The following is a 15683-nucleotide window of genomic DNA, read 5'->3' as shown; positions in this document are numbered from 1 at the left end:
GCTTGCAACATTTTTCTTTACTACTTCGCCTCTATTAGTCGTAGAGTGATTGTATATATCCTATAGCCTTCTTCAATTTATGAGCTATTCAACACAAAAATAATTATTTCAATCAAACTAGTAATTCTTGATATTAGCGCGTTCAAACAAACAAACAAAAAACTCTTCAGCGTTTTAATATGAACTTGTTGTTGTTGATTTTTGGCGTCGAACCTTAGACCAGGCATACGGCTAGGCAACGTAGTCGTGCAGGAAGATACAAGGAAGAGGAGCAGCCACAGTAGGTAACACAGAGTCGTTCAGGTGAGTGCCAGGAAGAGGTGCAGCAACCGCAGTTAAGGAACGGCTGGGACGAACAAGGATAGGCGCATCCAGCTCGTAAGCCTTGATAGGGTTACACTGGTTAAGGCGCTCCTTTTCAAGACTTGGAAGCCTGTGGGTAACGAGCCATTGGACGTGGAGAGGGTAATTAATTATACACATATTTTCTACTTTGCCGAACATTTGCACGAGAACGGTTTGTTCAAAACATATGAATTTGGTCTTATTTAATGCAGGATTAAATGCCCTTCAACCGTCACGAAGACCACTTTTCGATAGGGTAAGTCCTTTACGCGGTATAACCGGAAAACCAAAAAGCGCCCCGTTCGGGGGCCCCCACCACTTAAGCACAACTCCGTCGAAGTCGAAAACCTAGGAGAGTCTTTATGGGCAACTAATGAAGCCATTAAAGCACTAAATCTTTAGTAGGAATTATTTCCGATTTAATTCATTTTTGTGTTTAATTCTACTGGCCTATAACTAGAACATCCAATTTAAATAAAAGTAATTTCTTGAAATTACGTGCACTAATTAAAAACTTATAATACATATTTCAGGAAGTTCATAATCATGTAGGATATTCAATTAATTTAATATCTAGTCTCGATAACATGTCTGTTTGTGATTGGTGTGATAAAAATATTTAGTTTAATAAAATTCATACATTGTTTATGAGAAAAAAGGCTGACGGATATTCATCCTCTACTGCCCGAGACCGAAGAAACGTAGGACCCTTAAGAACGCTATGTATCGCTAAATACCTCTATTAATTCGTAAACTGCACATAAAGCTTAATGATGTGCTATAAAGTATGTTTGATTGAAAACACGCTTGTTGACATTACACATAGTAATTAGATACTAATTTTAGTTGATTTAAAAATAATTGACGCTATAAACATACTTTGAGCCATGAATAATTTAAGGTATAAATAGACATAATGAGTACTAAATATTGGTATCATGAACAACTTCTAGGTTGGTAAATTAGAAATCAACGCTTTAATATGCGTGTGCTGTATAATTACGTATATTTATAAATCACATAATAGGGGAAACTGTATAATAAATAAATAATAACTGCATAATATTATAAACAAAAACAGATCGCAAAATAAAACGAGTTTAATATCGTCATAATATTTCTACAGAGCAGAATCTATCTTGTTTTACGATAGTATTCCCAAACCTACACTGAACTTCTTTTGTTTCAGATAAACCAAATGACGTCATGGATCGACGGAAGCTTCGTTTACAGCACAAGCGAGGCTTGGGTGAATGCAATGAGGTCATTTCAGGTGCCACCCAGCAGCCACGCCTGCATCTTTATGTACATTTCTATACGAATATCTTAACATTATCACCTTGCCCTATCTTTTACTCTCTAACTTCAGCTGAAATAACTATCATATCAATCTTTATTTCAGGCTAGTATAATTCAAATAATTCAAAAAGTATAATTCAGAATCTCTTTTTGACAATCGATCGAAGATATACTATGTACCTATTCATTAACAAATACCTATCTTCGATCGATTTTTGAGCAATACACTTGCTCTGACCTTGCATGTATTTAAAATTAATTTCATTCACCTTACAAGCTATTTAGCATCATCACCACATGTCCACCAAAATTACTGTCGCTTGAATTCCTAATCTGACATATAATTGAAAGCCGCAACGTTGTGACACGCTCCAGTAACCGCTGGAGTCGTCCACGCGTGATAATTAGCTTCAAACGTTGTTTAAATCTTAATCTGTCGTTACAGAATGGCAGCCTAGCGAGCGAGGGCGGCATGCCTCTGAAGAATACAAAGCGAGTGCCTCTATTCAATAACCCGGTTCCGCACTACATGCGGATGCTCAGCCCAGAGAGGCTCTTTTGTAAGTCATTTGATAGTTCTTAACTTTTTGAGTGTTTTTGTGTACATATAAATTATAGGATTGATATCTGTAGCATGTAGGTACCATAGTAGCTCTCAACTGAATCAACCGATAATGCCATTTCTGGAATTAAGTGTTGTTCTGAATAAAACAATTTTGATTTTATATTTTTTGTTTTTATATTGAACTGAATTGAATATGTTTTTCAATGACATTTAATCTGTTCCTAAAAATAACAATTGAATAATGAATGACAAATAAATGGTAATCGGATCATTAATTTCAATACTTAGGAAGTGTTACTGAATATGTGGCCACTTCCTACCTCTACATTAGCTACATTCGTATATTCGATAAGTTACTTAGGTACTCATTCGAAATGACCTTTACATCAGTCAAATCTAATTACAAGGTTGAATGGGACACTATAATTACACGCTATGAGACAAATGATAGTTGCACACATAAAAATACACTTTCTCCCTTCACGTGCGGTATCTTTTCTCTTTATCGATTTCTCTTAGGAATATGTCTAACAAAATTATTCACGCAATGTCATAATTATGCTGCGAAAAGAAAACATCTCAAAGGGCTAGCTTTTATGACTCTAGACAGCCATAAAACTGTGAATATAAATAAAGACATAAACAATATCTTCACTGTTTTGTTTTACATTTTCATTTTAACTTAATAGATAATCAAATATCTTTTTTGAATATTCATTATGTTATTAGTAAGAGATCCATGATAAAATACGAGTATACAAATTAGAAACTACTTAGGTAGGCTCTGTGAAGTCTGCGCAAATAGAAACTAGCAATTTTATTACCATTAGTATTCTCAGTATTTTTCATTTTAGTTGTGACTGTAGGTACAATTAAAAATAGATTTACTTAAGTCATCATCACTAGATTTAATTGCGCAAGCCTGATCATCACTTTCCATTAGGTTTCTCTGTTGTGGGTAAAAAGTCACCGTCAATGTTATCAGACTTAGGAAGTAGTTCTTAGAATAAATGCCAGTTTCTATTACGGGGGCTAATAGTTACAAATAGTAAAGACGGAATCAAGTTCATTGGGCTTTTAAAACTTTCCCAGTTTAATAATCATGTTATATTCTGATTTAGTGCTGGGTGACCCCCGGACAAACCAGAACCCCGCGATGGTAACCTTCGGCGTGCTACTCCTGAGGTGGCACAACGTGGTGGCAGGCAGGGTACACCGCCAGCATCCAGACTGGAGCGACGAGCAGGTCTTCCAGAGGGCCAGGAGAATTGTCATCGCTAGTCTACAGGTACCTACCAAAAGACAATGCCGGAAATTGGCGTCTTTTTTTTTTTCGCGCGGCCGCAACAAAATATTTCAATTCAATTTCAATTTCTTACAAAACTTGCGCGCAAAAAGCAAATCTAGTATGAAAATCATCAAACTTCTAATGCTCGTAACTCAGTTCAGACTGAGTTTAGAGGTATACATGCCATAGTAAGTTTGGTTTATTACACTATTTTGTAATCAAAAAACAAAATTTGCTCGATGGCCGCGCGAAAAAAAAAAGACGCCACCTTCCATACAAAATCTGGCATTGCCATTAAGCAGAAGTTGTATTGTTAGAAGACTGACTAAGGTGCAAAGAAACCGTTGTGTTCCTAGAGAGCGCACTGCCAGTACCCAGATAGAAGCAACAAACAGCTGTTCCAAATGGTTCCTAACAGTTAATGTGAATCATTGTGTAACTGATTGCACCAGTAACCAGACCAGCTGCTAACTTGCAGATTTGCTTTAAACGGTCTTTGGCAGCTGTGTAGGTCTGCCATGTGATTCTGACATTTCAGGAGTGCCTATTAAAATAGCAACATCAAAATGTTTTGATTCTTAGGTGAAATAAGTTACGAGCCCTTAGTATGGTGAACTACACTACACTGTTGGTATTCTTTTTTCCAGAACATCATCCTATACCACTACGTGCCTTCATTCCTCGGCGTACCAATCCCGCCATACGAAGGCTACAAGGCGGAGGTAGCGCCGGGAGTGACGCACGAGTTTGCAGTCGCCGCGTTCAGATTTGGCCACACCCTCGTTCCTCCAGCTATTCTGCTCAGAGACAGGAACTGCAGATACGGCCGCGCCCCTGGAGGGCATGACGCCATCAGGCTGTGTCAGACATGGTGGGATGGAAATGTAAGTACCTGCCTATTCTTCTTCTTCTTGTCGTGTCAACAACAAACCTATACAATGTCAGACAAAATCTCCACTACAAGAGTGACGTTATCAATAGCGTTCATTAAATCTTCCTGCACGCAGTTGTTCGGGCACGCAGGACACGACATCATGTGCTTCATCGACTGGCAAACAAAACCTGCCTATGAGGCTATCACTTAATGAAGACGAATATATTAAAAAGATACTTTTACAACATGCCTAAAGAAGCCCTCTCCATCAATTAAGATCCTTCTGTGTGGTAGATGACTAGATAAGTCCTAGTCCTAGAGCAAAAAATCAGTCGGTACGATTCAATATTTAGCGTGTAGGTAACTGTCGTGGGCGGATCATAATATTGATCCATGCATAAATAAATACCTATGTATGTATAAGTCAATGATTTTGTCAACTTAGTTAATTGTCTTGTGCATCTAATAAATTGATATAAGTTATTGGTCGTTTAATAAAATAATTATTTGGCTAACGACTGAGTTATGAGTCGTAATGAATGCATGATACTAAAAACGTCTCCTTTCTAATAAAGCCATCGTATTTATGTGAGTATTGTTTCCATTTTATATGACTATCGTATTTTATAGGATGTAGTGTCCCAAGTGCCAATAGAAGAAATATTGATGGGGATGGCATCTCAATTATCAGAAAGAGAAGATGCCCTACTATGTTCCGATGTACGGGACAATCTCTTTGGACCTATGGAGTTTTCACGGAGAGATCTGGGAGCTCTCAATATTATGAGAGGCCGAGATAATGGCTTGCCTGATTATAACACAGCCAGGTATTTATCTATGAAAATACACAGCCAACTCTATCCTAAATATTAAAGCCTTATAATTTAACAATGGTGTTAATTTCAGGGAATATTTCGGTCTGCCAAAAATAAAAACTTTCAATGAAATAAATCCACAATTATTTGAGAACAATCCTGATCTTTTGCAAAAGCTCATTCAAGTTTACGAAGGAAGGTTGGACAACATAGACGTCTATATTGGTAAGCAAACGTTTATTTCTGAATAGATTACAAAGGCCAATATCAACTTTTCGTAGTTAATTAACTACATGATGTATTTTTTTAGGTGGCATGCTTGAATCCACTGGCCACCCTGGAGAACTGTTCAGAGCTATCATATTAGACCAGTTCACAAGAATACGAGATGCTGATAGATTTTGGTTTGAGAACGACAAGAATGGGTAAGATCTCATTAATCCATACACTAAATTGGTAAAGATAGGAAGGCAATTTCACGAAGCTTATTTCCAGGATTTTCACACCCGATGAAATTGAAGAACTTCGGCGAATTTCTCTCTGGGATATCATAGTGAACAGTACGGCGGTAGGCCCAAATGACATCCAAAGGGACGTCTTCCACTGGAGCTCGGGGGATATTTGTCCGCAGCCGTACCAGTTGAATGCGTCAAAACTGCCACCCTGCAAATATTTGAGGGGATATGATTACTTTGAGGTGAGATTTTTACTAATACACGCTATTCTATTAGGTAACAGAATAAAGTTGAATTGACCTTTGTTTGTAGCAGAATTATACCTAGATTCTACAACACATCAGACTACTCTTTGTTCCCAAATAGCACTTTTAGACCTATGGAAGGGTGCATTTAGTTTGATGTGCCGTCATCTTTTCAAATGCTCGTTTTCTGAACTCCCAGTTTGTACTGTGATAAGAAATTTCTGTGTCCAGTGTGGGGAGATTAAACGAAATCCTCCATTTATCTCCAAAAAAATAAAAATAATTGCTCCTGTAGTAGGGACTAAATGAATATCTGTAACATTCGCAGGGCAATGAATTTGCTTACATCTACACGTGTTTGGCGCTCGCGTTCGTGCCGATTCTGTGCGCGGGCGCAGGCTACGGCGTAGTGAAGCTGCAGAACAGTCGCCGGCGCAAGCTCAAGATACAACAGGAGCACCTCAAGAATGCACAGTATAAAGGTAATAGTTTTTTGAACCTCTCATTCTGTTTTAGGTACCCTCCCATACCTACACCANAATCTCGGAGGCGAAAGCAGGATAATTTAACAAAATATTTAGATTTGTATACCTACTCACTTTTAATATCTAAATACGGTCTGAACTCACTCCTCGCTCCATTTGTTACGTCAGTTCTCAAGTGCCCCAAAATGCCCTTATCGTAGCTAATTGGCCAAACTCTCTTATAAATTTTTTATTTGACCCTATTCTTTACTTTGCTTTCAAGTGTCATTAGTTTACAACTTCTATTTCTATATTTTCTAGGTTCAGTAGACAAAATGGTATGTCGTGAATGGGTGCATGCTTCACTGAAAAGACTAGTGAAGCTGCGACTAGGTCCTGAACCAGCTCTTCATGTCACCGATCGGAAGGGAGACAAATTGAGGACCCTGCCTCTGGATCACACTGAACAGCTCACTGTTCTTGAGAGTCAGGTAAAGTCACATTACGATCTATATAAGAAGCTCTAATAGTTATATTTTTAGATGGAATCTAAAACGAACGTTAAGTGGTTACACAGAAAATCTGGCATTTATACCATTAGTCGAAGCAGGTATGTAATGTAAGTACGTTTTATTTTTTGTATTACAGGAAAGCCGAAACAACAAGCGGCCTTTAGTCCTGATCCGCGCCCCACGAGAACATGATCTAGTCCTGGAGATGGACTCGGTTGCTTCACGCCGCAAGTTCCTCGTCAAGCTGGATACCTTCCTCGCTCAACACAAAAAGGGGCTCAATCTTACCCAGGTAACAATTTTGAGAAGCTCTTTGCCATACTGCTACTGTGATATATTGAGGTATTTCTACTATTTTATCTGATGAATACACTGATGTCTTCGGTAGACGGGCATTAAGCTGTTCATGATGACACTTACAAAGATTAGCAGTACGAAGATAAATTAATTTCAATAAAAATAATCTAAGGAGATTCTTTGTATTGACTTTTTCTCTGTTTCCATGCAAATAGAGAAGAAGTGTTAACTTATCACAATCCGTTTGCGTGAAAATTATGTTATCTTTTCCAGGGTCACAGAGAGCAAATCTTGGCTACAGCAGAAACAAGGGAACGAAGGCAAAGAAGACTAGAACACTTCTTTAGAGAAGCTTACGCCATCACATTTGGGCTGGCTCCGGGAGAAAAGCGAAGAAGGAATGAAGATACTGATCCAGAAGTAAGTACAGTGAGAGTCAAGATAAGTAATTAATACGTTAAGATTAATACGTTATTAATACAATTGTTTTTTCGCAGTCAATAGTAATGAGAACATCGCTGTCAAAGAATGAGTTCGCAAGCGCACTTGGCATGAAAGCAGACGCAGTATTTGTGAAAAAAATGTTCAACATTGTCGACAAGGATGGTGATGGAAGGATATCATTCCAGGTAATATATTTTTTTAAATGAATAATGAAAAAGAAAATATTGAAGAAAGACCTTACCGGGAAGAACTTCAATTGAATTTGAACTTTTTACAAATACTGTAAAAATATTTGTGACTAAGGCTGAGTTGCACCATCTTACTTTAACTATAACAAACGTCAAAAATCTGTCAAACTTCATACAAAAATCACCAGTTATCGTCAAAATCACAGTCAAAGTTAGGTGGTGCAACTCAGCCTTACTCAGTTGTATGAGAAAGGTATTGTTTATAACCACGATTACACTCCGTAGGAATTCCTTGACACCGTAGTCCTATTCTCCCGCGGCGCAACCGAAGAAAAGCTACGCATCATCTTCGACATGTGTGACAACGATCGCAACGGGGTCATAGACAAGGGCGAGCTCAGTGAGATGCTGCGGTCGCTAGTGGAGATTGCCAGGACCACATCTCTAAGGGACGAGCATGTCACCGAGCTGATTGACGGCATGTTCTCAGTAAGTAATCTCTAAATAATAGGGGCACACCTTAGTTTTATTCATATAAGAAATGATCTTAAAGAGACATCATGAAGGTTATTTTAGTGAAGCACATACATATAACAAGCATGGGACGTACCGAGAGGGGACAGGAGAGAGCAGCTACCTTTTGGAAAATGAAAGCCTCTACATACTAACCTACCGGAGCATTACTCCGTTATGTGTCTAAATAACAAGAGACCCAACCAAAATAAAAACATATCCCTCTTGGGTCACCTTTTCCTCCTGCCTGGGTCATCTTAATCTTCATCTCCTGGCCCAAAATGTATCTTTCTTTCCTTCAAAAACTAGGTATGTCCATAATCACAAGTGAAGCTATCTATCTCTATATTTTAAGATAATTGCAATTCAAACATCATTTACTCAATAATAAATATTTTATCAGGACGCTGGCCTACAACACAAAGACCATCTGACCTATTCAGACTTCAAAGTGATGATGAAGGAGTACAAAGGAGAGTTCGTGGCCATCGGCTTGGACTGCAAGGGAGCCAAGCAAAACTTCCTGGACACCTCCACTAATGTAGCCAGGATGACCAGCTTCCACATTGAGCCCTCAATGGACTCGTCAAGGTAAAATTATCAACACCTTATGGTTGAAATACCTATTTATTCCAAAAAAAATACTTCAGATTTTCATATAGCACAATTTTAAAAACCATGCTTTATGTTTTTGTTTTGAGATTTTTTAAGATATTTTTGATATCACCTACCATGTTATGAACTCAAACGTGGTACCTACGCAAAATATAAACACTCACTCATATTGTATTTGAAACTAGGTATTCGTATTTCAAAAACATATATCTTACATAAGAATAGGAGGAAGAGTGTGGGAAGATCGATGTCAGTACAGAGGTTCACCCCCTATACTGTACACATAATTTATACAATTTTCTTTCTTTCAGACACTGGCTCCTCCTCAAATGGGACTACCTAACCACCTTCCTTGAAGAGAACAGACAGAACATTTTCTACCTGTTCGTCTTCTACGTGGTCACCATCGGCTTGTTCGTGGAACGCTTCGCCCATTACTCATTCATGTCAGAACATTTGGACTTGCGACACATTATGGGAGTAGGAATAGCCATCACGAGAGGATCTGCAGCTTCCTTGTCCTTCTGCTACAGTTTGCTGTTGTTGACCATGTCAAGGAATCTGTTGACGAAGCTAAAGGTGAGTGAGATTGCTTTAAAAACATCGAGTATCAATATCGGTAGATAGTTTTGTATTGTAAATTCAAAATAGGTACCTTTGATACTATCTATCTATGTATAGGCAAAATATCTTATTACGAACTGCGGTGCCTATAGGAACACTCCATTCAAAAATTTCTCAAATCGCATAGTACTGTGTACAGACTATTTTAGAAACGCCGACTGCTTTTCGTCATTTTAAAATAATTAAGCAAGAAAGAAAATAGATAAAAATATGTTATAAGGAAAATAGCATCGCTTTAAGGAAAATCTATCTCTCTGACTTCCCCTAATCTAAAATACTTCAATTGAAAACCAAAAAAAAACCTACGAGGAAAATCCAAAACGGGGGAATTCCGTGTCTGCTTTTAACACAACAAATGTCATGTCATCAAACATGCGTGTTCGCAAAAAACGTCCACGGAGTTGAACTTTTCACCTGACACGGCCGCATTATCTCGCCATCGTGAGACGCTATCTCTCGTGTAACGTGATGGTCGACATGAGCACCTAACTGTACCTTTAAAGATATTTATCAAATGCAAATTACTTTTTTGTTGCTGACAGAGAATTTCTCACAACCTGAGCCTCCCCAACCCGTCTGCCAATGAGGAGAGTAGGCCAAATCGTCTCTTTTGTCTCTGGTAAATTAGGAAGGGCCATCCTCCTGCAGTGGATATTAAATGACTTGTTAAAGAACGAAGGTATTTTCACAGGAATTCAGCATCCAGCAGTACATCCCCCTAGACTCCAGCATCCAATTCCACAAGATAGTCGCGTGCACAGCTCTATTCTTCTCACTGCTCCATACAGCGGGCCACATGGTCAACTTCTACCACGTATCCACTCAGCCAGTTGAAAACCTACGCTGTCTCACAAAAGAAGTTCACTTCACGTCAGATTTCAGGCCTGGTATCACATATTGGGTGTTCCAGACAGTTACAGGTACGATTTATTTAATATCAACAAATAAAATAACAATTTATGTGCTTTGTAACAACTAGGAATCACCTGAAGACAGACTTCATGAGTCGCCATAGTGTCTGACATGACTCTATTCTCACAGCTTCCACCAAATGTCCCATTTTTGGCATGAAACTAACAATTTTTATACTGAGTTACAATTGCAGGTGTAAGTGGAGTACTGCTGTTCATAATAATGTGCATAATCTTCGTGTTCGCACATCCGACTATCCGCAAACGCGCATACTCCTGGTTTTGGCGCGCGCATTCGCTACACGTAGCGCTGTACGCGCTATGTCTTGTACATGGTTTAGCTAGACTTACTGGCGCACCACGATTCTGGATCTTCTTCTTGGGACCGGCCATCATTTATACATTAGATAAGGTTTGTGAAGAAATCATATTTTCATACAAATCACGTCGTTGCTTGACAACGGCCTCCCCAAGGATTTCCACTAATAAAATATGCGAGTACATGAAAATAGGATGACTCTTGCTGACATAGTGGCTCTATGCATTATAACAATTTGACAAACCTTGACTTCTAGCACTGTATCTTGATCAGACCTTGTTACTAGTTTTAAAGTTACCGGTTGAGAACACTTTTTAAACTTACATTTTTTTTATAATTAATGCAAATGCATGCATTAATTAATAAAGAGCATAATGAATCCATCCAGAGTGGATGATCAATTGTTAAAATGAGAATATAAAATAATTACACACTTTTCTTTCAGGTCGTATCTCTTCGTACAAAATACTTAGCTCTAGATGTGCTTGAGACTGAAATGCTGCCATCAGACGTAATAAAGATAAAGTTTTACAGGCCACCTAACCTCAAATACTTGTCCGGTAAGGCAATAAAAATAAAGGAAAAATGTAAATAAATCTTTTCAACACGCACTAAATTCCTAATCTATCATTTTCCAATTGTCAGGTCAATGGGTACGTTTAGCATGTACTGCATTCAAGAAAGAAGAGTTCCACTCGTTTACTCTGACGTCTGCTCCTCACGAGAACTTCCTCTCATGTCATATCAAAGCTCAAGGACCTTGGACGTGGAAGCTCAGGAACTATTTCGATCCTTGCAACTACAACCCTGAAGATCAGCCTAAGATAAGGTATGCTTACTACCTTGCTTGTCAACCTTCAATTCCCCTAATTTGGAAAGTACAAGAGTATAACACGTTTCTGTATTTAAATAAATGTTCATCACATTTAAACTTTTGACACCTATCCAAACTGTATGTCGTTTATTACTACACAGTATATGGCGTTACCTAAACAAATTAAGTAAAAAGTGAAACTGGCTTGTAAAGGTCTAACATTTTCCTCAAACATCACGTCCCAGCAGGGGCCATAACTATTTATTTATAAACAAAAATTGCACATAACGCCACTTGTTCAAATACATTAGGGAATAACCTTTGCTGGCCTTAACTACTTTCTAGGTTAGTTCGTAAGACGTCGTCGTATTGAAGGTTTTTAAGGCAGAGAAAATTGTTTAAAAGAGTGCCTTTAGCACGATATTAAGAAAAACATCTTCAATTATTTTCAATTAATTGTGAAATGATGACCCCTCAAAATTTCTTACTCGACCCACAAATAAGTTGGAATGAAAAGCCTTGCTTTTTGTTAAGGATCCCTCACAAAGAGAAGATTTAGTCCTATTATTCACTATTTGTCTAGGATCCAAGGTCCATTTGGCGGGGGCAACCAAGACTGGTACAAGTTTGAGGTGGCCGTGATGGTGGGCGGCGGCATCGGCGTCACGCCCTACGCTTCCATCCTCAACGACCTCGTCTTCGGGACCTCTACCAATAGATACTCTGGAGTTGCGTGCAAAAAGGTAAGTAAACACAATATTTAAATTAAGTCTGCCATTTAATTGTGGATTAAAGGTCAAATGCCGAATGTCCTCTATTTCATAAGTACCTATTATCTTCGCTTTTTTTTAAATAAACCAAATTGTGATGATTATGAAACCGCAAAAATCCCTTTTATGTCCTCTAGCTACGGTTAAGGAAAACAACAATCGACGTCTTGTCCGCTTTGCCTCATTATAAAAATATCAGCAATGACATAAGTACGAGTTCCCCAAACTATGCAGAGCGTGTGCTGTAAACATAAACATCCTTAACACCCATAGAGGAATTTGGTTAGATTCTCTAAGTTAGCACCGCGTATCTCTACATTATTAGGCCCGGTTTCCACCAAGGTGGTTCGGAGCGAAGAAATTTTTTGATTATCAGATTAGATTTCATTCTGTCAATTTCATTCAATCTGAATCTGAATGAAATCGGTTTGGATGTTCAAAACATTTCTCCGCTCCGCTCCACCATGGTGGACCAAACCAAGCATTAAAACCGCCTCTGTGGTCTAGTGGTAAGACCACCTGCTTCGGACGCAGAGGTCCCGGGTTTGAATGCCAGTGAGGGCAGATTTTTCTGTTCGATTTGGTTGGTAGTAGGGCTTGTTCCAAGTCCGCCTGGCTAGCTACCACCATCCTACCTAAGTCTGTCGCCATAACAACAATATTAACAGCATTGTTGTGTTCCGGCAGTTAGAGATAAGATAGCCAGTTCCTCCGTGGTTGAGGATTCCGGGTAAAACTCGCCTCCACCTTCAGCCTGATCATCACTTACCATCAGGTGAGATACAGGCCAAGAGCTTCCTCGTTGTGGATAAAAAAAAAGCTTTAATTGTTTGTCCCCAAGGTGTACTTCCTATGGATCTGCCCCTCGCACAAGCACTTCGAGTGGTTCATCGACGTGCTCCGCGACGTGGAGCGCAAGGACGTCACCAACGTGCTGGAGATCCACATCTTCATCACGCAGTTCTTCCACAAGTTCGACCTGAGGACTACTATGCTGGTAAAGCCATTTTTGTTCTGTAAGATGGTTAGGTATAGATTACCCTATCTATCACTGATTCGAGAGTCTCAAAATGAGACAATAGTTCGGGTCAGTTTTGAGAAGAAGCTGAGCAAGAAACTCAGTCATTATTGTTAGCCTCTTTTATGCAACATTTATGTCAATGCAGAACATAAACTACCGCACACTTATTTCTTTTAGTTATTTATAAACTTCTACTTTATAATAGCGTTTTTTAAACAAAACTTTCCTATTACTTCTAAAGTTGTTTAGATGTTTCGTAATATTTTTAGGTTGTCATTTCCTCATACATGACCTCAGATACGTGTTTCTTTTATCTAAACAAAGGTATTATTACGCCTTAGTAACAAAAAACAGGTTTCGCACTTTTATCCTTTTATTTTATCTTTTGTCTAGTGATCACCTGGCATGGTACCGTTATATGACATCATAGACCTTTTAATAATAGGATTGGAGAGTTAATTGAGCTAGAATTCCGGCTAGTGACTGCAAAAATTTGATTGTATAGGACATTTAGAATTCCACGTCATAGGTTTTTTCTGTCTAATTGGTTTCCTATTCTACGCCAACCGCGTTTAACCCAATGATGATTCTATCTAAGAAACCAGATATATTCGACTTCTATATAAGGATGAATGAACAAATGGAGTTTGTCCAATGTCTTCTCATGAATTGTTTGTTTCTTCTATAGTACATCTGTGAGAACCACTTCCAGCGACTGTCGCGCACGTCGATGTTTACGGGGCTGAAGGCCGTCAACCACTTCGGCCGGCCTGACATGTCCTCGTTCCTCAAGTTCGTGCAGAAGAAGCATAGCTATGTGAGTATTATTACAACAGGAAAATTTTTGCAATGTCATTTTTTAAATTATTTTAGATAAACTAATAACATTCATCCTAGAAGAAAAAGAAAAGAAAATCCTCCTGTATCAACTAGGTAAAGGCTTCTAACCAACTATTCTGGAAGTCATTGGGAGAAACCTATGTTCAGACATCCTGTAACTGAAATGATGATGATGACAATTTCATCAACTAAATCCTTTCACTTGTCTATCTAGATATTTCAAAACGTCTTTACTATCAGATCGATAAGCATCTTTAGCAAGGACACCTATAAATCTACATTGGCTTTAACGTTACAAATAAACTAAGTAAAATTTATTTGCTAGGTATCCAAGATCGGTGTGTTCTCGTGTGGGCCGCGGCCGCTCACCAAATCCATCATGTCTGCGTGCGAACAAGTCAACCGCACGCGCAGGCTGCCGTATTTCATTCACCATTTCGAGAACTTCGGCTAGACAACATCACACATACTTTTACTTACAGCACAAATTGTATAGGACAATCGGAATAAAAGAATTACAGCATTACTTCTGCCAGATTGCGGAAACGTATGCTGTAAAATAACTTATAATAAGACCTTAACAATCGCGCAAGTGCCGGGCGATGGGGACAATTTGCTATTGTGTCGGATAATGCGCTTGTCAATGTACGAGTATACCAATTCTTCAAACATGGTTGTAGTAGGTCAGGCTGGGTGTATTGGCTGGATCAAGATTGTGAACTAATGGCGTAATACTTACTCGTACATGAAGAGGGCTATCGTCTTAATTTAAACTGTTAATTAAATGTGTTTCCGATTGTCCTGCTATTGCTAGCATGTCAATAAATCACAAAATATATTTATATTCAAATAAGTTTTGTCTTTGAGGAGTCGATACCGCTATCACTGCCCTATGGTTCTGCTATGTGATTATTTTCTTGGAGATAATAAGTATAATTTTATTGGCTAAATCCATTCCAAAACCTACACTAGTAAATGTAATTGTAATAATAAATTAAATAAAAAATACAACAATATTTGAATTTTTGTATGTTTATAATTATGTCAGGATATCAATATTAAATGTACTAAATAAAAATTAGCAAAATTTAAATAAATATGTTTGTGCAGTATGTATATTTTAAAACGTAGCAGTCTAACTTTATTTATTTTTAGTTTAATGCTTCTTTAGTTTAGTTTAACATCGCTTATTATAATAGTCCATTGCAATGATTTAGTACAAATACATCAACTAGGCATTTGAATGTACAAAATATAAAACTTATCGAAAAAGTATTTTTAGTAAAACTAATTAACAAAATACTCATTGCGATCTAAATTAATGTTTATAAACCAATTGTATTTATATATAATTTACGTTAAATGAAATTTGTATTTGTAAATAATGTAAAATACAAACAATTGGCTAGTACATTTATAGTAAAATGTTTATTATTAAAATGTAAATAGGTATTTAATAAAATTT

General features: G+C 37.9%; 1 protein-coding gene across 3 annotated transcripts in view; it reads left to right on the top strand.

Moving 5' to 3' along the window:
- The window catches only part of Duox (dual oxidase), a 45362-nt gene extending 29932 nt beyond the window's left edge, over window positions 1-15430 (top strand). The window contains exons 6-29 of one of the 3 annotated variants that reach the window (XM_028320784.1): window positions 1535-1618; window positions 2090-2204; window positions 3331-3497; window positions 4145-4381; window positions 5002-5198; window positions 5278-5411; window positions 5497-5611; window positions 5682-5883; window positions 6215-6368; window positions 6672-6841; window positions 6999-7154; window positions 7433-7579; window positions 7657-7788; window positions 8077-8280; window positions 8708-8895; window positions 9231-9498; window positions 10235-10463; window positions 10649-10866; window positions 11219-11333; window positions 11419-11602; window positions 12171-12330; window positions 13199-13354; window positions 14067-14195; window positions 14544-15430. In XM_028320784.1, the coding sequence (XP_028176585.1) occupies window positions 1535-1618; window positions 2090-2204; window positions 3331-3497; window positions 4145-4381; window positions 5002-5198; window positions 5278-5411; window positions 5497-5611; window positions 5682-5883; window positions 6215-6368; window positions 6672-6841; window positions 6999-7154; window positions 7433-7579; window positions 7657-7788; window positions 8077-8280; window positions 8708-8895; window positions 9231-9498; window positions 10235-10463; window positions 10649-10866; window positions 11219-11333; window positions 11419-11602; window positions 12171-12330; window positions 13199-13354; window positions 14067-14195; window positions 14544-14672 (3990 nt within the window). In that variant the 3' untranslated portion in view covers window positions 14673-15430. Of the gene's footprint in view, window positions 1-1534; window positions 1651-2089; window positions 2205-3330; window positions 3498-4144; window positions 4382-5001; window positions 5199-5277; window positions 5412-5496; window positions 5612-5681; window positions 5884-6214; window positions 6369-6671; window positions 6842-6998; window positions 7155-7432; window positions 7580-7656; window positions 7789-8076; window positions 8281-8707; window positions 8896-9230; window positions 9499-10234; window positions 10464-10648; window positions 10867-11218; window positions 11334-11418; window positions 11603-12170; window positions 12331-13198; window positions 13355-14066; window positions 14196-14543 lie in introns of all 3 variants that reach the window. The other 2 variants (XM_028320786.1, XM_028320785.1) reach the window with 2 other exon arrangements.
- The last annotated feature ends 253 nt before the right edge of the window (window positions 15431-15683 follow it).

This window comes from Ostrinia furnacalis, unplaced genomic scaffold (genome assembly GCF_004193835.3).
Source record: "Ostrinia furnacalis isolate ACB-3 unplaced genomic scaffold, ASM419383v2 OfSCF7452, whole genome shotgun sequence".
NCBI lineage: Eukaryota > Metazoa > Arthropoda > Insecta > Lepidoptera > Crambidae > Ostrinia > Ostrinia furnacalis.
Note: the sequence above shows the minus strand (reverse complement) of the source record. Positions and strands in the feature narration are given on the sequence as shown.